The 26,573-nt window shown below is 41.9% G+C and overlaps 1 protein-coding gene across 2 annotated transcripts in view; it reads right to left on the bottom strand.

Annotated features, from left to right (window-relative positions):
* Window positions 1-26,573, bottom strand: part of ZSWIM5 (zinc finger SWIM-type containing 5) — a 131,657-nt gene that overhangs the window by 39,008 nt on the left and 66,076 nt on the right. The window contains exons 1-2 of one of the 2 annotated variants that reach the window (XM_079980259.1): window positions 8,446-8,470; window positions 2,456-2,812 (exon numbers count right to left, since the gene is read on the bottom strand). In XM_079980259.1, coding sequence (XP_079836385.1) covers window positions 2,456-2,812; window positions 8,446-8,455 — 367 coding nt within the window. In that variant the 5' untranslated portion in view covers window positions 8,456-8,470. Of the gene's footprint in view, window positions 1-2,455; window positions 2,813-8,445; window positions 8,471-26,573 lie in introns of those variants that run through there. The other variant, XM_079980258.1, reaches the window with a different exon arrangement.

The raw sequence follows: 26,573 nt of genomic DNA, 5'->3' as shown, positions 1-26,573 counted from the left end.
ACCAGCTTGGCTGCAGGAGTTGCCAGAAGGAGGTTTACAAGATGCCATCCAACCATCTTAGGGACTCTGCTACGAATTTGTGTAGGGTTGTCCCTCAAATACAGATTGTTCCTTGGGATTTACCCCCGAGACCTTTCTCACAAATGAGTATAGCTGCAAGGCAGCAAAGGTTTAGGAACAGTTTTCCTTCTCCTAGCTCCTTTCCCTTTCCCTAACTCACCAAGGGTTTAAGACCCATTGGCTACCCTCATCTGGTTTAGGCAGCCAGTTGTAGCTGTTCCTGGGGTGTGGCTGCTGTTCCATGTTGACAGCTTCTAGGAGCTGAGTGGAGGGTGGGAACCAAAGGTGGATAAATTACTCCAGAAGGAGCATGACGTGTTCCCCCACCAGAGGTACCACCCCCTCATAACACCCCATACAACCCTATAGTAGGAATTGATACCTATTATAGATACAGGGGTTAAGTTTTTTTTTCACATACTCCTGAGCTGATAGGTGCACCTTCAAGAGCAAAGCCCTAGTCACTATATATAGTCCAAGAGTATCAAACCACAGAGCCTAGGGCTTGCCGATCAGAAGGTTGGCAGTTTGAATCCCCGCAACGGGGTGAGCTCCCGTTGCTCAGTCACTGCTCCTGCCAACCTAGCAGTTCGAAAGCACGTCAGAATGCAAGTAGATAAATAGGTAGTGCTCCAGCAGGAAGGTAAATGGCGTTTCCGTGCACTGCTCTGGTTCGCCAGAAGTGGTTTAGTCATGCTGGCCACATGACCCGGAAGCTGGACGCCAGCTCCCTCGGTCAATAAAGCGAGATGGGCGCCGCAACCTCAGAGTCGGCCACGACTGGACCTAATGGTCCCTTTACCTTTACCTTTATCACAACACTAGAAGTACAGCTAACCAAGAAGATGTTGTTGTTGCCTAGCAATCAGTCAGAATGGCATGATCCTTTCTAAGGTAACTTGTGCTCTGGTTGCCTTTGTAGTTCTAAGGGAGTTTTCCACTGTGTAGTTGCTGTATATGCTCCTAGTATGGACTTGGCCTGAATTGCTCAGCAACACAAAATCCCTGTTTATTTCTCCTCATATTATGTACTGTTTTTGTTCAGTTCATCGCATACAGTGTTATCAATTCGTTTTCTTTCTGGACTAAGACTGCACTACAGTAAGCTCACAACTTACACAAGGGGTTACAATCTGGGGATCACACCTAAAGCCTAAATTGCGTATAGTCAAAACATGTTGGGTTCAATGGCGGGTGGGATTCCCAAAGTCTTTTTCTAGACACCCACCCCCTTTCAGCTTGTAAGGCTGAATGTGCACAGGTTAAATGCTGACTGTATTTAAGTGACTCTGCAACACTCAAGTCCTGCTTGTGGGATTCCCATAGGCATCTAAATGCCCACTATGGCAGGGAGGGAGCTGGACAAAATACTAGGCCTTGGATGTGATCTCAGCAGGGCTCTTCCTATGTTCTTAATGGGACAGGACTATATGCATTAAACAATACATTGTCATTCAGATTACAGTGTGCCACAAGCAGAGAATGGAAAGGTGCACCATTTCTGACACATCACGGAAAATGAGAAAATCTGAAGACTTTCAGAAATACCAGCCAACCATACAAACAGAAAACAACTATTTCCTTATTGCAAAGCACAGCAGTGAGTTCCTAAGCATGAAAGGGAAAACTGAAAATAACTACTTGCCTATGCACATCCCAGAAACCCCACATATTCAAGAATAAAAGTTTCCTTATCCTTTTTAGTACTTGCTCTAACAAGCAATTGGGTATTTTATTTTATTTTAAAAAGCAGCCATTGCACACTTCTTCCCACCTCCAGCAAGCTAGCACTGACGTATCAGAATTATATGTATGTTACTCTCAAATATCCAGGCCCATTTTATAACTACTGATTATTATTCCTCCCTCTCTCTCTCTCTCTCTCTCTCTCTCTCTCTCTCTCTCCTACATAACTTTTCATCTTCAAAGTATTTGATGGACATTAATTCACCCCTACATCTTAATTCCTCAAATCTCATCACACAAGCAGAGATATAGTGAGGATGAATGTTTAACTGGCAAGCTGTGGAAATGTATTATGTAAGTGACTTAAACAGACCAGACAGAAAGCAATGAGAGGCGAGGAGATCCAGGCCTCCATGATCTGCTCAGGCTGTGATTTCAGTGTCAACTCTCAAACAATATTTGCTTCAATACCCATTTCCAAGTAGGGAGTACAAAGCACACTGCAAACTACCAGTTTGGCTCTAATCACCAGTTCTTCCCTCATGAGTAAGGGAAAAATCACTGAAAGTATTTTGTATCGGAACATTAACAAGCATTGTATTTAACATCTCAGCTACACTTGCTTACCACTGAGCAAGAGTTATCTGTTGGTTGGGTTACATGCTGCTATGGGAATTTATCAAAGGTGATTTTCAACAGGCAGACTTACCATGCACTTGATTGATTTCAGAGTTGGAGGACAAGATTTCATCAGCCAATTTCTGGGCTGTCGGGAGCACTTCAGTGTGGTGGGCTGTGATCAAATACTGAACAAACTTTTGGAGCTGGTCTCTGTTCATTTGGAAAAGAGTCTCTGAGATAGGAAGACGGAGTTTGACCTGATCAGGCTTGCGAATTCTGTACAGTGAGAGTGCCACTACATGTGCACAGTAAAAAATGTCCTTGTTCCCACAACCACACGTCACAGAAGTTATTTTGCACCGGTCAAAGCTGATGGCTACCTTGTAGGTCATTTCTGCTTCTGCTGCAGTGGCAGGTTCTGTTACTGTGCCACTCAGGTGGAATCCTGGAAGGAGAACAAGAGAAGGATATTTAGCTTTACAAAGGAGTGTTATCATAATAGCCCGCTAGCCTGCTCAGATTGTATAAATGCTAACAACAATGTGCCACAGCAACAAATTACATTTCCTTCACTCCAAAATGAGCATATATTTGAGACTCACTATTCTGCATGAAGATGTTCAGCTGAACAGAAAAGTTCTGCACTCTTTGACCAGCTCAGAATAATCCCAAACTGAACTAATAGCAGTACCCAACCGTATGTAAAAGATTGAATTTGCTTTTGAAATAGCTGGGCTGGCATAAAACTAATTCCAGATTGTCTTAAAACTCTTAAGCCACAACCAAACTTGGAGGAGCTGTTTTATTATTAGTTCCGGGAGTAGTTAAAGGGCAAGGATGAATTCTGCAAAGCATCTCTCACACTCCATTGCTTCATGTTATTTATACTGCCCAAATGAGGAGGGGTTGGCTGCAACCTGAAGTTTCCTTCTTCATCTGATGGAAGAGTGATTTTAATATCATGCTGAATCTTGCTCATTTTCTCTGCCAGAAAACATGATGTAGTATATCTTGGCAAATGCAAGCTTTTCAAAATCAGCTGAACACCAGATACTCATGCAAAATACAACACATGATACCAAATCTGGTTTGAAAGGACATTAATTGCTTTTGAATAAAATTTCAACATGTGTCTATTAAACATCAATCTGTATTTCTTCGCTTTAAGGAATAAAAAATGAGCAATGCTTCACTAAAAAGTAGGATGCAAAACCTAGAGCAGAATTCTGCACAATATTGGCAATAGACAATATTGTACAACTGTTTAGTAGCCTACATTCATTCCTATGATACAAAAATGCTGAATTCAATTGCCCCAACCTCGAAACATATCTCAAATGGAATAGAAAATGGGAAAGAGCACTCTTCTTCTGAGTCAACTAGGAAAATTCCATGAAACTACCAAAGAGTAGAAACAAGTCTCACCAATTCTATATAGTTCGAAGTAAATGAATAAAAACATTAATTCTTTATTTTGCCATAATACAACAGCGGGTAGGAAAGGGAACAAATGAATTTTAACAAATACAAAAGTAATATCACACTACATTAAAATATTTACATTTTTAAAGTCTCCCATTTCAAGACCTCAATCAATAGGAACAACACTCTAGAAAATGTTTCAATTCCTTCATTTATTCTACTTGAAAGCACAACCCAATTTCTGGGTGCACTCTAAGACCCTAAAAGTGGGTCACACTAGGCTTTTAACACAGGGCAACAGTGGTTGTGATCTACATCATAAGGAAATTGGATTCAGTACCATGTGACAATCTTTAACTTCTTCCTTTTCAATAACTAGCTTTATTTGTCAAGGCAAACAAGAGCAAGCACAATATTCACTGAGCTCTTAAAAGTCTTCAGTTGTTACCTTATCTGCAGAAAATCAGTAAGGAAGAGCCATCGTACTTCACTCCTGGCTGGATTGCCACCATTCAGAGGCTGGATTACCAGCTGTTAGGGAAGCTTTGCTAGTAGATTTCCTACATCAACAGGAGGTTGGGATAGATTATCTTTGATATCCCCTTCTAACTGAGATGGTCAGTGGAAATCCACAAAACAGGGTAATATCTTCCAAACAACAACATCAACAACAAAGCCCCATTGAAAGCCAGAGTGTGGTAAGCCATGAAGCTCACTGGGCAACCTTAGGTCAGTCACTGCCTCTCAGCCTACCCTACCTCACAGGGTTGTTGTGGGGTTTAAATGAGGAGGTGGAGGACTTCCGGGTTGGCGCCATTGCCGAATGGCGGACTCCCTCCGAGCTCCGGAGGGAGCCTGCTCGGCAGGGGCTGGGTTCTACTGCGTCGGCATCGCGGGGACCCTCAAAAACCATGGGCGCTGAAACCCATGGGCATGGTGACTCGGCGGGCACCGTTTGCGCCCCCCCCGACCCGCGAAGGAGCCTTTTTAAAGGCTACGGAGCGGGTGCCGGGGGGGGTGCTATGAGTCCTCCGCTTCCCCTGCCGAGCGAAGCCGCATGCCATTTGGCGGAGAGCGCTGACTTCTTCCATTGAAAATTCGGATTAAAGAACAACCCGTGAGTAATTGGAAACTGGACTTAAAAAAGGGGGGGGAATTAAATTCAGAGCGAGCGGGGGAGGTGCAAAAAGGAAGTCCACCTCCCCCCTGTCGTAGAGGATCTAAAGCAAAGGATTTAACAACTAAGATCGAGTGCTACTTTGGTTTGATAAAGTTACTAATTTCACAATGGAAAATTATAAGTGGGCTGGAGGAGAAAAGTAGAATGTGAGCTAAAATGCAAACACACCCCCCCCCCCCGGGAACCGGGAGCGATTGGCGAGAGCGCCGGGAGAGGAGAAATAGAGGTTTTGACAGCTGTCAAAGGAGCTGTCAAAGCTGAAGAATAAAAAGAGAACTTTGTTATGAGGACTTTGCCGGTTACATTTGTTACAAATTAGATATCAATTGTTTAAAGCAAGGAATAACAAGCTATTTTGACTGTTGGGTGCGATCTGGAAGGAAACTGAGCTACTACAATCCCTCTAGAGGGGCTGTGGGACATTACAAGTATTGTTGGCATGGAATTTGAATTGGACCTTTTATCTCCTGGGAAACTGCAGAAATGGAACACTATTTTGTCTACAGAAGTCTCTACACTAAAGGAGACAATAGATTTATCTATTGAAGAATGGAAGGGACTTGACGTAAAGTTTTGTTCCTGAATAACAAAGCTTCTGTAGGGGATTTAGAAGCTTTTGGAATTGGAACATTTTTGCAGTGGAGCAGGGAAAGAAACCAGAGGAAAGTGAGGAGAGAGAAGAATAAGAACAACATGAACAACAAGAACTGGATAAAGCTGGAAGTGGGAACATTTGGGACATCCAGATTTGAAAGGCTTAAAGAAACAAAATTGGAGTTTTTACTCTTAAATATAGAGATCTGGATGGAAAAAATGGACCTTTTTGAGACAGAGTTTTTCCAAGATTGGACGTTTGAAATTAAAGATGATCAAAAAGATGGCAAAGACTATTAAAAAGACGGCAAAGTTCTTTTATTTTAATCTATTCTGCATATTAAAGAGGGGAATTCGTGGAAGGGAATGGGGTCGATTTTAGGGGAGGGAAAAATATTTTTAACATTGGGTTAATTATAATAAGTTTAAAATTTGGGGTAAGAACTTGTTGAATCTATTTGAAGGAATTGGAATACAAGAGGGGGTGGGGTGGGGAAGTCCTGGAAAGATGTCAATGAATATAAGGTTACAAAATGGATGTTTTATTTCATTTCTTTTTTCTGTTATATCTGAAAATGTTCAATAAATATTATTATAAAAAAAAAATGAGGAGGTGGAGAACCATATATACCACCTTGAACTTCTTGAAGAAAAAGTATGATATAAATGCAATAAATAATATATAACCGAAAACAGTTTCTAAAATGTGCACCTGCACAAAACAGTAGTTCTCATTGCATATCTTTGGCTAATGATGAAAATAGTAAGCTAAAAGATCAGCTGCTTTTCCTAAAATCAAAATAGGACTGGTCAAATGGTTTTATAGGAAATCCATGTGTCCAGATTCTTAATAGACAGCTTCAACCACAGTATTATTTTCCCCCTCACTGATGCTCTTTTATTGCTTATACCGCTGGAAAGTTTCTAGGAATGTATTTCAAACACAAACTCACACTAGAGGAAACTGAAAGATAGCAAAAGAAGAGAAAAATGATTAAACCACGTTAACTGCATGAATCCCTTGTGTGTTTGCCAACCCTTATAAGGTTTCTGAAACAAATTCTACCAGAGGTTTTTAATCAACAGCATCAAAACCATCTATATGCTGCTATTCTCTTTCAAGCGGTGCCAAAACCCACATCCAGATCTGATTAAGTATTGAGAGGTTTCTTTCACTTTAAGAACTGGATTTTAAAAATTGGCCTTGTAAACGACCATAAAGGGCTGTATTACTTGGATTGATCTAAAGGCCAGAAATATGCCCCCCCCCAAAAAAAAAAAACATTGACCATTCAAAACTTGTCTGATAAACATATCCATTCTCCTCATATAATTAGTTTAAAATAAATCTGAGGCAACTCTCAGGCTGTGTACGATTATTTATATGGAACAGCGGGAGCTACTTCCTCCTGTACCACCACACACTGACACGGTGTGCCGAGGGCAATTATGGCTCTATATAAATTGCTTCCAAGAATATGAAAAACTATAATCCACAGCCCCCAACCTTCCCCCCCCTCTCTCTCTCTCTCTGTTATTATTATGCTGTGTGATTTCATCAAAAGCAAGCAGGAACAAAGAGCAAAAGTGCGCAAAAGTATTTGGGTATCCCAATTGTTTTGCTACGTGTTTTGCACCCTGAGCATAAGGATTGTCTGTCAAGAAGGGTAACAAACCCAAAGGAACCCTGTTTGCTCAATGAAGAACCTTCCCCACATCTATGCAAACGGACTTATTCTCCAGCCTGCCTCTCTCTCTCTTACCGTAAAACGGTATTCTGCACTCACAACTGCACCAGAAATAAATGCAGTTCCATGAGCCACCAAAAATACTGCTGTAGTGAAAGGAAAGCTGAGGATGCACATTTCAAACTTAGAACCACAGTGCTTCTGAATCACCCTATCTGTGCAAGGATACAAGTGTCTCATTTACCCATTACTCTCTCCCACTCTGAACCAATAGGGTCCCAATGAACATTCACCACATTCGCCTGCACTGAAAGCAAGAAACAGTAAGTGATATAAACCTCCTATGCAAACTGCTCTGTAAACATCTATTTGTGTATTTATTATTTGCCTTCCCCCCAAGGAGATCCAGGTGACATACACAGTCACCCTTTTTATGCTCACCACAACATTATGAGGTGGGTTAGGCTGAGAGATGACCACTTGTCTAAGATCACCCAGTGAACTGGTGCCATCCAGATATTGTTGGGACTCTCAACTCCCTGGGCATGGCTGGCTTAAATGCCCAAGAAGCAGACTGGAGGGAAGCCATGGAGACATCTCCTCTCTGGTATACTCCCAAAGCCGTGTCCCCAAGCTCACCCATGAAAGGCTGCCACCACAGGCGAGCCCCAGCAGACAGTGTGGCCAGTAAAGGAGGAAGTGATGTCATCTCCCAGCTGTACCAAAGCTAGAGGGGCGCCCACAACTGTAGGCTGCAATGGACCACAATTGCCGCCTCCCCGCAGCTAGCAGGTAAGCGGCCATTGTAAATCTACTCTGGATCTCCTAACAATTCTCAGCATCCTTAACAAACTAGTTTCCATGATTCTTTGTTTAATATGATGTAATACTGCTTTAAAAGTATACGGCAGATGGTGCCTTAGACTAATGGGAACATTTAATTTCTGCTTTGCCTGAATTAATCAGTTCATGATCACATTAATATTACTTCAACTTAGCAAACCCTCTATTTCACCCATATACAGAATTCTTCACCACAGCGAGAACAATTACTGCTCTATTAGGATTACGGTCTAAGTACTATAAGGCCTGTTACATGCTGGAAAATCTAATTCTGTACACTGTATGATAAACACTATGGCTTAGTTCAGATGATCCCCCATGGTTTAGGATGCAATTCCTATGAACACTTACCTGAAAGCATAGCTGAACTCAGCCAGATTTATTTTTCAGGACATCTGCATAGGACTGTGCTGTTGAGAATTTATTACAGCTTTGTGTGCTTCTCTCTTCCTCTACTGTCATGTGCTTCCATTTCCAGGTTGTTGAAACCATGGTTTGCCACAACGTCAGAATCAGGCAACTATGGTTAGCACTAGCTTCCAGTTCACAGTTTAGATATTAATGCTAACCATTGTTTGCTTGGTTTTGTATGTCATTGCAAACTATAGTGTCAGCAATCCAGAAATGGGGGATAGAATAAACATGCAAGGGGAAGAAAATGTGTAAGAGAAAGTGTACAAGCCTGCTGCACATTTCCAGCCCCCCCATCCCCTGTGGTCATCTGTATTTGCCCAAATGTGACTTTCTGATCTGCATACTCAATCTCTGAAGAATTAGTAAGGTAGACCCAGAAGCCAACTGAACAGCACAATTTTTATCATTTGCTTTCAGGTATCAAGAAACAACTCTAGAGTCATATTACATTTAGCCAAAATTTCTATCCTGGTCCAATTTTGATGACAGCTGAAAACAGTCTAAGGGAAAGAGGACACAGCTCACATCCTACATATTTGTATCAAATAAGCCATAAATATATCTGGAGTCTGCCAAGTTTATCTAGTGTTTAGCTTTAAATCAAGTGTCAGTTTAATTTCTAGCTGTCATGACAGCACATCTATTAAAGATTAACTAGGGAAAAAACATATGCAAAATATTTATCAAAAGCTTAGCCAGAGATTAAACACTGTTCTGGAAAAAAAACAAGTTTGAGTAGTCATTTTATTTGGAGTCTTTACATCAGCACTTGGAATGTCTTTGGCTGGCTGGCCAGCCACACTAAGCTTGCCCTTGAAAGCTAACAATAAGCACTAGTAAACCCCAGTACAAAACTGGGAAGCAAATTCTTACTGTACAGGACAACATCTCATAAGAAGAGTCAGGCTGCCACCCTGGAAGTGGGAATCTCATGGCAGGGTGAGACAAGTCTATTGGAAGAGAAATAGCACACACTCATTCACTACAGAGAGATACAGAAAATTACTGAAGCAATGAGAACTAGGTGTGATGTGCAGTGGTACCTCGGGTTAGAGACGCTTCAGGTTACAGACGCTTCAGATTACAGACTCCGCTAACCCAGAAATAGTACCTCGGGTTAAGAACTTTGCTTCAGGATGAGAACAGAAATCGTGCGGTGGTGGCAGTGCGGCAGCAGCGGGAGGCCCCATTAGCTAAAGTGGTACCTCAGGTTAAGAACAGTTTCAGGTTAAGAACGGACCCCCAGAACGAATTAAGTTCTTAACCCAAGGTACCACTGTAGTGGATAACATGTTGAACTTCAACCTGGGTTCAGTTCCACAAAACTCTTTCCTTTAGTTATTTATGTGGAGGAAATTACCATTTGAACTTTTTTTGGTGGAGAAGGAATAACTTCACATTGCTTGGACTGCATTCCAAGTTCTCCCACACTCCTCCCCCCCTAATGTTTTAAATTTAGATTTTAAGCACCTTAGGGCATCGTCAGTTTTTTATTTGTGTTATTGTATGCTTTGTGATGGTGCTATATAAATAACAAACAACTTTTCAGCTTTGGGAAAGCAAGTAGTTCTGTGCTAACTCTCTGCTTCAGCATGCAGCACCTTCATTGTTTTTGATGCACCACTCATATAGCATAGAGCAGGGCAGGAAGTGCTCAGTGGTTGCTTAGCAACTGATTGACATCTTCCACAAGCAGTGCAGGACCTTTTCCTTGAGACAGCTTTTAGTGGCAAAGAGTAACCCAATACAGAAGCAGTGTTCTAATATATACTAGGCTTCATTCATTTCATTAAAAATGGTTATTTTCACACGTTTATGAGTATACCTGTACTGAACCTTTAGAAGGAAACAGGCTATAGTCCAAATAAATAACACACAAATACGCAACCTGCTGAACAACAAATAATTTCTTGGCACATTTACTTTATTTTCTATTCTATTCTATAGTCCTATTCTTGGCTGCCAGTATTGTAATGACTTTATACAAAGCTTGGTATGGGCAGTGTCCAGTGCTGTTGCCATCTCTCAAAAAGATTACTGCAGAACTGGAAGGGATGCCCAAAAGGGAATCCAAAATCATCAGAAGGGTGGAGCAATTCCCCTGTGAGGAAAGGTATCAGTGCTTAGGTCATTTTTTATTTTAAAAAGGACAGAATAAAGGAAGTAGTTCTTCACATAGCACATAGTTAAACTATGGAATTTGCTACCACAGTATGTGGTGATGGCCACCGACTTAGAGGACTTTAAATCAATTCAAGGAAAACATAAGACGAATCAGCTCAAAGGCCTATCCAGCCCAGTTCTGACAGCGGCCAACTAGATGGCCTGTGGGAAGCTGAAAAGCAGGGAGAGAAACCCTATCCTACTGTTATTGACTGCTATTCAGAGGCATGCTGCCTCCAACCCTGGAGGTGGTTCACAGCCATCATTTCCAGTGGCCACTGACAGTTTTCTCCTCCATAGATTTGTCTAACCCCCTTTTATGTAACCTAAACTGCTGGTGCATGAGACGTAATTCAGCTTTACCAGAATGTGATTCAGGTCATACCTAGAAAATAAAACGGCCAAGCAATTGCACTGATTCTCCTTCATTCCTGCTTCGTAGTAATCCTGTCTCAAACACAGGAACCAAGCTTCGCCCCTGGAAATAACACTCTGGGCTCAAAGTGGAACAGTTGACTTAGTTCTGAAGTGTACTAGTTGAACTGGGTGCTCATATGAGAAGTGGTTTAACATAGAAACTTGGATGGAATAATTTGATCTAAGAAGCCTTGTTTACAATCAACAATATGCACTCTGAACACTATATCACTGGCTTTTCTGACAGAGACCTTTTAATATATAATAATTTTCCAAAGCATGTGCCTACACAGCAAACAAGATCCTCATCCTTTCATTCACACATAAGTATATTTTAATATTTTCCCTAAATAATTCATTAATCTCCACAACTGGTGAACTAGAATAGCTGAAGCAGCCATCCTGAGAACCCTGTGCCTTTTGCAATTATTACCTAAGATTTCCCCCTGTTGTAGATTACAGTTGCTCCAGAATTTGAACATTTTCACATGATTTCTGCAAAACCTTCAAGCAGCTACTCCAATGATATGACTTGGGAGCTGACAATAGCTGGGAATTGCTCCCTAAGTCCTTCTGCAATGTTTCCACTGTCACAAAATATTTCAATATCTACCAAGTCTAGTACTTATAGAGTAATTCCAAAATCTATGATCAGGGCACATTTCTGCAACCATATCTATTTAACATAGCTCTCACATATCATTTTCTTATTTGAGAAGTGAGGAAGTGTGATGGCAAAGAGTTCCCTCATTCAAAGCCCACCTGAATCACAAACTCATTACCTAGTCCTAGTCTCAAGCAAGCCACTGTTCTTTCAGCCATCTTTGATGTGGGGATAAAAAGGTAAAGGGACCCCTGACCATTAGGTCCAGTCGTGACCGACTCAGGGTTTGCGGCACTCGTCTCGCTTTATTGGCTGAGGAGCCAGTGTACAGCTTCCGGGTCACGTGGCCAGTATGACAAACCACTTCTGGTGAACCAGAGCAGCTCAAGGAAATGCCGTTTTTACCTTCCCGCCGGAGCGATACCTATTTATCTACTTGCACTTTGACGTGTTTTCGAACTGCTAGGTTGGCAGGAGCAGGGACCGAGTAACGGAAACTCACCCTGTCGCAGGGATTCGAACCGCCAACCTTCTGATTGGCAAGTCCTAGGCTCTGTGGTTTAACCCACAGCGCCACCCGCATCCCGATGTGAGGATAGTACAGGCTTATTTAAGAGGGTTCTAATAAAAATCCCTGAAATAATGCATGTAAATAACTTTGAACACTTGAAATAATTCTGTATGAGCATTAAACTTTGGGAACTTTGGTGAAGAAGCAAGGGTATAAACTTCAAAAAGAGTGGTGATCATAGAAACTGCTTGCTGCTCACAGGATTAGTGTTTTTCTGTAACAAGGGAGAAGTGCTGAATACATTTTGTTCCCAGGAGACATTGCTAATACAGTACATCTTTGCACACTGCCAGCCAGGTGCAGCTGCTCAGTAGCCAGTCAGCTTTCTGCTTCTCTCCATCACTCTTCGCTAGCACAATATCTTACTAAGCATGTTCAGCCTTCAGTTCTGAAACACCCACATCTAATCAGACTACCCCAATTTCAACTGTGTTGTCTGCTGCATAGCAGCCTGCTGTCCGATTATAGAGTTGCCTGAGACCAAGGATATGCAGTGGTGATGAATGGCTAAGATCACATGGCTCTTCCTGAACCGCTTGTCTTTTCATAAACAATTCCCTCACCTTAAACACATCACCCTTTCAAAGGCCAAAGTGAAGGCCAGTCATGGGGCATCATGAACTAGTTGGAGAATGGCTTGCCTGTGGTGGAGACGATTCCCTCAGGGTGAAAAACATACCCAGTGTCTTATCCCTTAGGCAAGCAAATAATAATAATAATAATAATTTATTATTTATACCCCACCCATCTGGCTGGAAGCCGCCACTCTGGGCGGCTTCCAACAAAACACTAAAATACAATATTTGAATAAATTCAAATATGTTGAAAAGGAGCAAACAGATAAGGCAGCAACTGACAGGGCTGGGCAGATGTGCACAAGTTCCCAGTACAAGTCACAAAACAGGATTACCCAGGCTAAAATCGTGCTATGATTTCAGAATCCCTCATTGGAAGAGTAGAGGAAAACGATACCAGATTCTATCTCTTCAGAACACACACATGCACAGGTGGACCCCACACCTCAAGGAAAATAATAATAATAATAATAATAATAATAATAATAATAATAATAATAATAAATTTTATTTATATCCCGCCCTCCCCGGCCGAAGCCGGGCTCAGGGCGGCTAACAACAATCAAATAATCAAACAATCAAATAATCCAACATTTTAAAAACATTTCATTATAAAAATTAATTAAAATCAAATTGGTGGCAACCGTTAAGCAAAATTCTGTGCAGGTTGCCAGAGGAGGGAGTCAGGCTGCGCCCTAACCAAAGGCCTGGTGGAACAGCTCTGTCTTGCAGGCCCTGCGGAAAGATGTCAGGTCCCGCAGGGCCCTAGTCTCTTGTGACAGAGCGTTCCACCAGATTGGAGCCGCAGCTGAGAAAGCCCTGGCTCTAGTTGTGGCCAGCCTAACCTCTCTGTGGCCTGGGACCTTCAAGATGTTTTTATTTGAAGACCGTAGGTTCCTCTGTGGGGCATACCAGGAGAGGCGGTCCCGTAGGTACGAGGATCCTAGGCCATATAGGGCTTTAAAGGTTAAAACCAGCACCTTAAACCTAGCTTGGGAAACAAAACATTTGTTGTTTTCCTAAGAAGAAGTCTTATCCAGCACCAACTAACAATTGTCACACTGTCAGTTACATATGCCACACCAATCGTCACATTTCCAAAGCTAATAAATTTTTAATTGCTAGTTGTGAACTCAGGACTGTCAGTATAGGGTGTAATATGTACACACACAAACAAACCCACATTCAAAGCTATCTGTTTGCTGGCGCAGTAGGGAATGGAGGTAAGCAAACACTTTCTAGCAAATAGATCAATTGCTCCAGCCAGCTGAAACTGACAATTGCTCTATCCCTGACCTTGCATTTGGAAAGAAGATGGGCTCATGAACTCATTTCCACATGACAATGCTCCAGCAAAGTGATTTGCTTGCCTGTGAGAATAGTGGAGAGTTCTTCTCAGTCCTGTCTTCTCAGGCTCAATTGAAAGCAGCTCAGTGATGGCCTTTTGTGCTATAAGTGCAAGAAAGACTCCACTGAAGATGTGTGCAATTAAGCCCACTTTGCTTGCTGCTCTTTTGATTCACAGAGACTCCCTGGGCAGGTGTTGCCACACACAATGGAGAAAGAAAACCTAATCTTTCCAGCAAAATCTACCACCCTTTGTCGTCCCCCTACCTCATACCCCACCAAAACAAATAAAAAAACCCAGATGGGAAAGTAAACGTATTTTATTGTAATTTCTCTTTTGTAGACACACACACACACACACACAGTGATTACTGTGATCGTTATTTTAAAAAAGAATATGGCTGCTATCAATATACATGTTTTCTTGCAAAAAGCAACTTCTTTCTATGACTAATGGGTGGTGTATGCTGAGCAGCAGCATCCAAGGAAGACCTTATTGTGTGGGTCCCTTTCTTTGGCAAGAGGATGCTTTTCTGCAGGAAGAATGCTGACATAGCAGAAATAGAAGGACTTCATTAACTTTGCACATTTTCTTTCCTGCTCCCCCTCCTTATTATTTATTACCAACACACAATCCTGAATTCTGCCTTAATGAATAAGGCCACAATAAACAAAGCATCTGGCTTGTGAGCAAAGCCTAATAACCAGGAATCTAAGCAAAAATGAAACTGTAGCTTTGCCAGAAAAGCATCAGAACACAACCATGCAGCCTGCACAGAAACATACAGATGAGCCAAAGGGAGGAGCAAACACCTATGTCTGCAGGTTAAGGTGAACTGTTGTGATCCTGGTGGAGAGAAATGCAGGCAACTGCTTTAAAATGAGAGGCTGTAAGTAGGCTTGTTTGTATTAGAGGTCGCCATAAACTTCTCTGAGCAGCTGAATAAGCTGCAGGGACGTTCTCTTTGCCATCTGCTCCTTTCCCAGAACACCTCCTGCAAATCAAGAGTCAGTCTGCTGGTTTCTATTCCTGTTAACCTCTAATCACCCACAAGGGCCCTTCCTTGCTTTGCTCTTTATCTGCGCCAGCTAATGCGTGAAGTGGCCTTCGCTTCCCATCTGTTCCAGCATTAGTAGAGTTAAAGAACAATGCAGCTTGCTCGTTTCAAGCATTCACTTACACAGATGCCCTGGTATTAACTCAATTTTCCACTGTTTGCAACTACTATCCATACAGGATTTGGAATGTTTGCTTATTTCAAAGCCAAAAAATAAAACTTTCTCCTATTTGCTTGGTGCTTTCTTACTGCATGTCAGTAACACAAATCAAACTCTCCCAATCCCCCATGCCCATCTGATTCAAATTATTAGAAATACAGAATTTATTAATGCATGTTCTTTTAAGCAGGCCTAGGGTGTCTCCTTTTTCCCCAGTCAGGACCCAAGGCATTAGTCAACACATCCACTACTAGGCTGTCATTCCTTAGACAAATGGATTTTTAATCTGCCCATGCACGCCTGAATTAGTAGGCACTACATTGCAAGGTTGCTCAAAATAAAATTGGAAATGGAAATGAAACCTTGGCATTAATCAATCCCAAATAGTCTGACTTCACTAGCAGTGTCAGCTATATCTATATATCTATCTGTAGTAGACCAGTTTTAGAATGAGGCAAGTTTGTTCTGAAATTCGCATATCATCAACACCTGTGTTCATCAGCAGAGTCAGCATAGTTGACTATAGCAAGTTGCTTGTGAACTACATCAGCTCGCTGTCGTCTCTTCCAAAAAAAATGAAAAGCTTTGGAAATGGCAAAAATTGATCAATAAACTGACTGGTGCTCGTAAGAGTTCAGCCCCACCATACCTCAAACCTAAGAGCCCCCTCAGGGTCCTCCATGCTGCCAATGTCTGAGGAACCACTGGAGCGGGGCATTCCTGCCCCAGGATTAGAGATCCCCACACCAGCAGCCTGAGTTCCTGGCCTGCTCTCATAACAGCCCCCCTGCCCCATCTTTCTTGGGGTCAGAGGAGAAGTGGGGGTGGCAAGCCAAGCAGGAACATCACAGGTGTCACCATAGTGCTAGGGTAGCTGTATGTGAGGCTACTAGGCCTAAAGGGGAAGTGAATGGAAGCACCTGCTTGGATCAGGGCCTGAGAGCCCAGAAAGGTTAGAGCCTCCAGCTCCTCTATAAGCTTCACTGCTGAAGTAACAGCTCATATCCAAGCTGCAGCCAGTGGCGGAGCAAGGAGGGTGTGGTGGGTGTGGTTTGCCCCGGGTGTCCTCCCTGAGGGGGGGTGACATCGCTGCCCCGCCCCTGGGATGCTCGCCACGGGCAGCACCCCCCGGGATGCAAGCCTTGCTCTGCCGGGCGGCTAGCCCCTGGGTGCACAGCATGTGCACTGCTCCGGGTGCCAGAGCAGCTAGCTCCACCTCTGGCTGCAGCCTTGACCTGGGAAGATGGACAATGCTGTATTAAGGAGAAACGAATCTGTTTCTTCTGTTTTGCCAATAGATGTGGTCATCTTTTGTTAACTGTCAGAATGAACATTCTGATTTCATTGTATTAAACTGCAGCTTGTTTTATTAAATTTGTTTTTAAAAATAAATCCACAATTCATTAACTAACATTTTCAACTCTAAAATGATAGTTAACATGGAGGTTCCCCCCCCCCATGCAATACACATTGTACTATCAAGTTGCCTTATAAAATACAAATAAGCTGAATGCTGAAACACAGCTCCTGACAGCCTGACTCATAAAATCAGCACACACCAAACTCTTACTAGAACCCTTTTGCGTCTCTCAAACACCAAGCTTAATGGGGAAGGAGGGATTTCAGATGTACATCCAGTAGTCAAGATCTTCCAGTTACATAAATAATATCCGCTGACACTGCAGTCCAACACATGGTATGCAAATACACCGAAGTAATTAAACGGTTTATTTTGTTTCAGCTATTGCAGGGAGCCAAGAACATTTCAGATCTCCTTGAGCTGTTCCAAAGATCTGCGGAGGTACTGCCTAGCATCAGCATCCCTGCCGGAATAAAAATTGAGTTATGTCTGCTTAATCCTGTTAATCGGTCATAGTCTCCTTGTACCCATTGTCTGTCTCCTGGTTTGCGTTCTTCCCCCCCAACCGCCCCCCCCCAAAAAAAACACTTCAGTGCATGGAAACGTCCTTTGCTGTCTGCATTCCCAATCTCAGTGATGACCTGCTTTTCCGTGAGACAGCCGCCCTGTAAGTTTTCCAGGCCTTTTGTTCTCTTTGGGCACATCCAGACTCCAGGCAGCAGAACAGGCTTATTGATTGCCTCTAGCCAGAACAGCGTCTTGGTGACAGCTTGGTTAGTAAGGCGTAAAATGAGGGGTTTTGTCATATGCATATGGCTAGACATGTAAATGGAAAACTAGTATTAAAAACCACTATTAAGTAAATATGCTGCTGTTTAAAAAAATCCTACAGCTGTTCTTGTGAAAATCGCAATAGTCCAGCCCGTGAATGCCTCACTCCCCTTTTCAAGAAACTACGAAGGAGGCATTTTATAGGTTATTGTTACCACTCAAAACAAGATGGAAAGCACGGAGAAAATGTTGCTCAGCCTTATGTGCAGCTGGATTCTGCAATATAAAATATATATTCACACACAGAGCAAGTCTGAAATCTGCCATTACCCCAAACAATGGGTGGCCAATAGGTACTTCATGGGGAAGGAATAATGTGCCCATTATGATTGAATAAACGCTGTGGTCTAAACCACTGAGCCTCTTGGGCTTGCTGATCGAAAGGTCGGTGTTTCGAATCTGCACGACACGGTGAGCTCTGGTTCCTCTGTCTCAGCTTCTGTCAACCTAGCAGTTCGAAAGCATACCAGTACAAGTAAATAAATAGGTACCACTGTGGTGGGAAGGTAAGCAGCATTTCTGTGCACTCCGGCTTCCATCACGATGTCCCACTGCACCAGAAGCAATTTAGTCATGCTGGCCACATGAAAGCTGTCTATGGACAAACGCCGGCTCCCTCAGCCTGAAGCAAGATGACCGCTGCATCCCATTGGCTGCTTCTAAACTTAACATGTGATGTAGGGAACTATTTGACACAGTGGCCACTAGGTAAGTACACATGTCTCTTACTACCTTTCACTTCCAACTAGTTCTTAAGGACACAGTAACATTTGCTTCTGGTCCATGGGGTCACGAAGAGTCAGACACGACTAAACGACTAAACAACAACAACAACAACATTTGCTTCATTTTGTGGAACAGGCCTCTTTTTAAATAAGAGTTCCACCTTTCAGCTTCTCTGGCAGCCAGTGCTAGTTATTTTGTGGAGAACTTGATCTCAGGACCAAAACCAGCAGTGGCTTGTTTGTTTGTTTAAAATGTTTATATCTTATCTTTCCAGTATCAAATCCCAAGGCAGCTTTAAAAAGAACAATAATGGCAAACAGCAATACAAAAAAGAGAACAGACAAATTTTGTTAACAGGCAACGTAAATACAACAATTCTACAAAATAATTCAAACATGAAGGCTTCCTACAGAGCAGCTACATTTTTTAAATTATTTATTCAAAACATTTTTAGGTTGCCTTTAAAGACAAAAACTCATCTGAAGCCAGCCTGAAGAAAATCTAAAACCATAAAACCACATTGGAATAATTCACCACAATTTGAAAACAACAGTTTACAAAAAATTCCAAGGAAACCAGCTAAGCTATGGCTAAAACTAACAGGCAGTTTAAAACACAATACAGCATCTATAATCCAAAAAGCCAGAAGCATTCTTAATCACAATCACCCCTTTTAAAGGCCATTCAGAGCCCCTCTGTAAGACAAAACCTATGGGAGCCATGCCCCTTGGAAGGGAATGCCACACTTTAGGTGCCAATGCTAAAAAGACCCTGTGCCTCATATCTGCCCATCTAACTGACTTTATCAGCAGGCTAGCAAGCACAGCCTCTGAGCAAACTCAGGTCACACCCATGCTATCCATTAAAAAAATCATTTAACACATTTGGCTCTGTTCAAAGAATTTTGGGCACTGTAGCTTGTTAAGTTTGCTGGGAATTGTAGCAATGGGATGGGTAAGCTACAGTTTGCAGTGAGTAGCCATGTACTTTAAATGTATGCTGTGGATGTGACATTTAACTAGCTTCCTTAAAAATCAAAAGAAAGGTCTTTACACTGCAGCAGAAGGCCATCAAGAAACAAGGTGAGCCTCCCTAGGCAAAGGATTTTAAAGGCTTGGCACAAGGAGGAAATGTAATTTCTGAAAGGAGAGTTGTCAAGATACAAGCTTGCCTTAAAACACACACACACACACACACACACACACACACACACCCCAGGGAATCCTTCATCCTCTCCAATCTCATGTATGGACAGAGTTGTCGTGATTACAGTGGCACCTCAGGTTACATACGTTTCAGGTTACAGACGCTTCAGGTTACAGATGCTTCAGGTTACAGACTCCGCTAACCCAGAAATAGTACCTCGGGTTAAGAACTTTGCTTCAGGATGAGAACAGAAATCGTGCTCCGGAGGCGCAGCAGGAGCAGGAGGCCCCATTAGCTAAAGTGGTGTTTCAGGTTAAGAACAGTTTCAGGTTAAGAACGGACCTCCAGAACGAATTAAGTACTGTACTTAACCCAAGGTACCACTGTAGTGCTTTTTGTGTGGCTCAAGTGACAACATTCAGTAGTGCCACGTATGCTCCTGGGCTGAATCCTCATGGCATTGTGTCCTGATGAAGATTAACCAGACCTCCAGCATCTTCTCTTTAGGTACACAAACATCCATTGTCATGGGGAAATCATGTCTGCTCTTGATTTAAATTCACATTTCTCTCTGCTCAGAATGTATTCATACAATACAAAACAGCAATCTGATACAGCTGAAAGGATGCATGTTCAGGATTAGAAAGAACCCAACTTGCCTCTTAACACATTTAAATCACTCTTTTGTGCTTACAGTCAGAATGGTAGAAGTGTGCCTTTCTTCCCAATTCAATACACAGTTCTGTGTAGAGTGGCCATTCTGTTGTATGAGTCATGGGGAAAAACTGCTCCAGACTGAAGTAATTCAGACTGCAGCATGATCTGACACACTATGGCTAGTTCTTTTCTAAAAGAAACTGGTCAACTTTCAAGACAGGAGATAGTCATTAATTCTACTTTAACACACAATGAATTAGCAATGTTATACTGTTCAATCCTTATCCAAAAGTAAAAAAGGAAAGATGATGTTGTATGATACACTCTCAGTAGGAGGATCCTTTCTGGTCAGCAAGTATTAGAAATCACCCCAGAATTGGCCCAACTAAACACCTTCCAAGACAATAATGCCCATTTACACCACAAAGAATTCATAACCCACCTACTATCAGCTGCCAGAAACATCATAACCAAATAGTATGGGAAACAGCCTTACTAGAAAAATTAACCAATAAACTGAAACTGACACGGGGACAAATAGAAGAAGACGCCTTCACCTTGGTATGGCTCCCCTTTATCACATACACAGCCCAACAAGACAATGACAAAAATCCACCAACAGCATACAAATCAATATGGCTAACCTGATCCAAAACACCCACCCACCCCACTCACACATGAAAAAAAAATCACCACAGCCAATCACAAACAAACAACCACACCCTACGCCAACCCCAACCTCTCTCACCACCAAAGGAACACAGCAAAGAACCTGCACAAGCGACGCTGACACAAAACCCCACATATATTAAGTAAAATAGAAACATCGTCACCCCACCCCACCCACACTCACCTTTCCCCTCTCCACATCTTCCCCCCTTTTCTTCCTAATGTCTCAACAAATGAAACTGATCTGTAAAAAATGTTACTTGGAAAAAAAGAGAGACATTGCACATACTTTTGTAAACCAAGAAAATCTTTAATAAAAATAGATTTAAAAACCACCTTGATTTGTAAAGTTTTATGCGGCAGAATGCACAATTTCATATTATAAATGGAAGATGACTCAACGCATCCAAACTATGGAAGTCTATCTGTCACCAGTCTTAAGGCGGAGGTATTATGCAGGCTGCCTCACTAAAATTCAAACTCCTGATTAAAACTGTGCTAGGAAACATTACTATTCCATACACAACTATGCTGCAGCCACCTTCATTTGTTTTTGGTGCAGTGCAAACATCTATAATGATACCATCATCAGGGTGACTATTGCTATAAGGAGAAAAGATGCAGATGTAGAATGAAGAAAAGTGGTACTTGTCCTGCATGAAATCCATAATACAAATCCTCAGGGGGTGGGGGGTGGGAAGCAACGATCAGAAGGGAAAGGAGGGTTGTAAAGCTAGGAGGGAGATTTTCTTTTTGGGGGGGTCTGAAGTGATAATAAAATACCACCGGAAACTGAACTTGCTTTTCAGATATCCAGTGTTACATAAAACAAACATACATATGTATATATGCATGTGTTTCTATGCATTAGAGCACAATCTAATCCACCGAGCAGTGCTGCCTAAGGAGGTCAAAATTTGGTAGAGGAGTTCCTCCACTGAGCTCTGCACCTGCCTAAAGCATACAGAGGGTCCTGGGGCATTATGGGGGTGGGGTGGAGTTGGCCAGCTATGGCTCTACAGAATCTCAGGTCAGACTGTTTCCCAGAACAGGGCTGACATGAGCCCTTCTGCTACACCATCCGGGAGCTGGCACAGTAAAAATTACCAACGTTACCTCACCGCCCAAACCCCCCCCCAACAACCCAACACTGAAAACCAGATGAAAACCAAACATGCCTATGAAGTAAACATAAAAATCCCATTTTATGTCACATAATCAACTACGAAGAGCTAAAACAACCTCCTAAGGACTAAAAGATAAACCAACCACTATCAAAAGTGGAAACTAAGAATATTAATATCACTCTTTAACATATATAAATTTTGAAAGATAATACATTTTAAAAGAGTATTAAACAAAATTAGATGTTAAAAGGTATTGGGGAATTTTTGAAAAGTTTGTTGCTGCTGAAAAAATGTTACTAGGTGCTAGGCAAGACTCTCTAGGGAGAGCATTCTGGTGCCAGGGGGCCACTGCAGAACAGCTCCTGTGTCTTGTAGCTGCTTTCCATATTTCAGATTCATAGGGCACTCTAAGAAGGGCCTCTGCTGCTTATCTGAGGGCATAAACAGGAATATATAGAAAGAGAGCTTGCTTCCAGTACCGAGGTCTCTAACCTTATAGGGCCTTATAGGTCAAAACCTACACTTCAAATTGGGCCTGGAAATGAATTGAACACCAGTGCAAGAAAGAAAGGACTGTCATGCTGTGTTGACAATGCCCAGTGCTAGTTAAAGCTCTCACCATTATATTCTGCATGGAGTGAAGATTCTGCACCCTCTTCAAAGCTACACAGAATAAGATGCAGTAAAGCAAATAGGAGGTTACCAGAGCATGGGTCACTGAGGTCAGGTTATCTACATCCAGGTAGGCCAATGCCATGGTAGAATTCAGTCACTATGGAGTTGGGGAAAGGAATCCAGAAAGTAAATTTCAGCAAGGCGCTGGAAAAAAACATGAATGTGATGTGCAACAAGGCACCAAAAAGGACAATGTTAGTAAGATTTCAAGAAGCAACATTCACATTTCTGCATAGGAGGTATTTATCACTATTAAAACTCCATAGAAAACTCCATAAAATAAACCCTATGATCTCAGATGAATGCTGGAAAGGTTGTTTTATTTGTGGTGGGAATGAAGATATTTAAAGGAATTTAGGGTTTTTTTTTAATTTTCCCTCTACAATCTCAATTAAATAGATTCAATTAAATAGATTTGGGATACTGTAAGTTCATGTTCTGCTTTTTGTATCTATTGTAATTGTGACATCTTTGAGAATATGCTCTGCCTATATAGATGTTATTATTGTTTTCTTTCTTGTCAATTGTTAAAAATAACTAAGCATTTTTTTAAATGATTCTGGAAAAGAAAGGTCAAAACATTTTACCAGAAGTAGCCTATGCCATTGCTTTCTAGGTATCTGCAGTGCATACACATATTCAAACCATAGTAAATGCAAAGTTCTAAAATTACATTTACTCCCTTTCTCATTCTAGCTATGCTGACCATGCACATCACATTTTCCAGTAGTTTTTCCAGAGGCATAAATCTGTGCAATGTCTATGAACATCTTTCCTGCCCCGTGGAATTACAGGGACAACTCGATATTTACTTTGCACTGTTGAGCAAAGGGTTTAAATTGTGTTGGAAAAGCCATCTGTTTGGATTAATAACTGCTTTGTTTCTGAAGCAACTCTAGCCCTGAAGTAATGGATTTGTTTCAGGCTTAAACACAGAGCCATTTTCCTTGCCATTTCATGGTTGAGTTTGCACATGCCTGCAGAAGCGTCAAGAGCTGGACAAAACAAGTCTGGTTTACAGTTCCAGAAATACAATTTCCAATAGCTCAAGGAGAAAAGCTGAAGCCTACTTTCTAAATAAAGTCTAATGCTCTGAACAAATTTCTAACCCTGAGAGAGACTGACATATTGCAGGCAAATTCAACAAGATTTAGAATTCCAAGTAAGGTGTGATCCAAAAATCCATGACAAACATGATAGGAAGGGACTGCAAGTTCACCTTGTCAAATGCTTTTTAAAGGGTGTGTTGGAACCACAGGGAGGAGGCATAAGAGAGAGAAAGAGAGAAAGACTGCATGAGTGGACCTAGCATATGCTCTATGTGCTATACATAAGAATCCAGATCTCTAGTAGATGCTGACAACCCAGGGCACAAAGCTAAAGAGATGGACCAACAGGAAGCTGATGGAGGCCAGCAGGACTGGGTAGAAGGGACCTCTAACCAATCCAAAGTCCCCAATGTGCCACAAAGCGGGGTTGGTTTGCTCTGCCCATTAATAGCTACATTTCAATTGTACACGGTTTTTAATTCTGTTTTGTAAACTTCTGTACCCTGCCTTATGCGCAAAGCATTATAACAATGTCTGAATGAATGAATGAATGAATGGTCAGTTATTTTTCATCACTATATTATTGTAGTCCTAGCAAAAGATTCCAATAACACAGTGCCCACTCTTAAAAGCTATTCAGTCATTTTCTATGATGGCACAGTTCAAAAAGCATATTACCCAAAAAGCAAAGCCCATTAACTGATTTCACATTTCCATAAACCCATTAAAAATACTGGCTACCTAATACATATACAGTGGTACCTCGGGTTAAGTACTTAATTTGTTCCGGAGGTCCGTACTTAACCTGAAACTGTTCTTAACCTGAAGCACCACTTTAGCTAATAGGGCCTCCTGCTGCTGCCGCGCCACTGGAGCACGATTTCTGTTCTCAACCTGAAGCACTATTTCTGGACAAAATAAAAAAATTCCTTCCAGTATTTCCAGTAACCCACTATTTCTGGGTTAGCGGAGTCTGTAAACTGAAGCATATGTAACCTGAAGCGTATGTAACCTGAGTTACCACTGTATATGATGATATCCAGCATTAGTCATACTTGGAGTAGACCCATTGAAATTATTGGGCTTAATCTAATGATTTCAAAGGGTCTGTTCCATGTATGACTAACATTGGATATCACCCATAGTGTTCAGGACCCTGGTTTTGGAGAGGGAAAAACTAATACAGTGGTACCTCGGGTTACATACGCTTCAGGTTACCGACTCCGCTAACCCAGAAATAGTACCTCGGGTTAAGAACTTTGCTTCAGGATAAGAACAGAAATTGTGCTCCGACGGCGCAGCAGCAGCAGGAGGTCCCATTAGCTAAAGTGGTGCTTCAGGTTAAGAACATTTTCAGGTTAAGAATGGACCTCCGGAACGAATTAAGTATTTAACCCGAGGTACCACTGTACTTTGTTATTCAATGGCCCCCTTGCAGAATTAGACTTGAGGATTTTAGAGTGTATTTACAGCAACAACTCATAAATAAGGTCCAATATGTGATCCATTCTAATGCACACATATTATTCATTGTTTGCTCTTGGAAAAACCTCAAAAGCTTAAATTGAGAGTCTCCTGTATTTAGCTGTGCCTTTTCTCCGTAAGAGTGAAGGCCTGTTGTTATAGACACGACTCCACTTGTCCAACGTATTTGCTGTAAGTAACAGAGCTACCATGCTAAAGTCACACTATACAGTTCTGATATAATGGAAATTTGTTCCGTTTGGTGGGCATTTTACTGAATGGTTTTCAAGTTGCTGTTCAACTTGCATTACATTCTTTCTTTAAGGGAACATTTGTAGCCTGCTTAATCAGAAAGTTGTCTAAGCAATGTACATAATAAAACTGTCAATGAAACACAGATAAAATAATTGAATCCTGTGCTGTTGCACAGTATTTTTACCCGCACTTGGCTGCTAGATGTGCAATGCAAATATTGTAGAAGCTTCTCTGTATTGTGGGCTGGCAAGCAGAAAAGGGGAAGGCAAAATTCCAGCTAATTAAATTGCTCATTTAGAGTCATGGTTTAAAGGCAGGAACAGGATGTTGGACATTTGGCAGGTTTTGTCTTACATTCTCTAAGCTACTCATATTTTTGAACTCTTTATCTGAGAGGTTGAACTGGTCAGTCAAGAGCTTTGTGCCTTTGCCTAATACAGATGTCAAGTTCAAACTCATGAGGATCTATGTTCCCATTTGAACTACCCAGCAACATCCTCCCCCCCTTCACCCACAAGTGCCTGCCACGTGCCTCATACAATGAATCCTCTGGATTGCCTCAGCAGAGGCTGCCCTGCAGGAATGCTGGCTTGCATTCCAGAGGCACTTTTCAACTATCCCCATGGCTTCAGTAAGGAGAGGCATTTCAGAAGGAGAGCCAGACCAAGGCATTCAGCCAAATCCCAGAATTACGGCACATAATTTAGGGGGAACGGGGTAGCTGGCTTTGCAACCTGAGCATTCAAGAGCAAAGAAATTACTGTCTTTATGCCACTAGAGAGATCACCCTTTGAGGAGGATGTAACCTCTTAATACCTCTCCATTAGATGTTCTGGCTTTGTTCTGCATACCAAGTTGGAATGCTCCAGCAAACAAAACAGCACTTGTTACGTGGAAGCCAAGCAACCTAAATTCCTGCAATGCAGGCCACCTTTATAAACAGAATAATAAGATAGCTTGCACTAGAATCCATGAGAACAACAAAGTGCACAACACTGAGTGGGGCAGGTGAGTGAAAGCATTGTTAGTCCTGTTTAAAAAACCAACTGATTTTCACAATAAGGTTCTGCTGCTTCCAGAGTCTAACCAACCACCGCATGGCTCCTCACACACCACTTGATCCATCACAACAGCTCTGATGCAGCAAGATGACAAAAGGTTAAGAAATACACATCCCTTTTAGTCTGTATCAACAATTGTGAGTTTGCCAC

The sequence above is a fragment of the Podarcis cretensis genome (assembly GCF_951804945.1).
Source record: "Podarcis cretensis genome assembly, chromosome: 6".
In the NCBI taxonomy this organism is placed as follows: Eukaryota; Metazoa; Chordata; class Lepidosauria; order Squamata; family Lacertidae; genus Podarcis; species Podarcis cretensis.
Note: the sequence above shows the minus strand (reverse complement) of the source record. Positions and strands in the feature narration are given on the sequence as shown.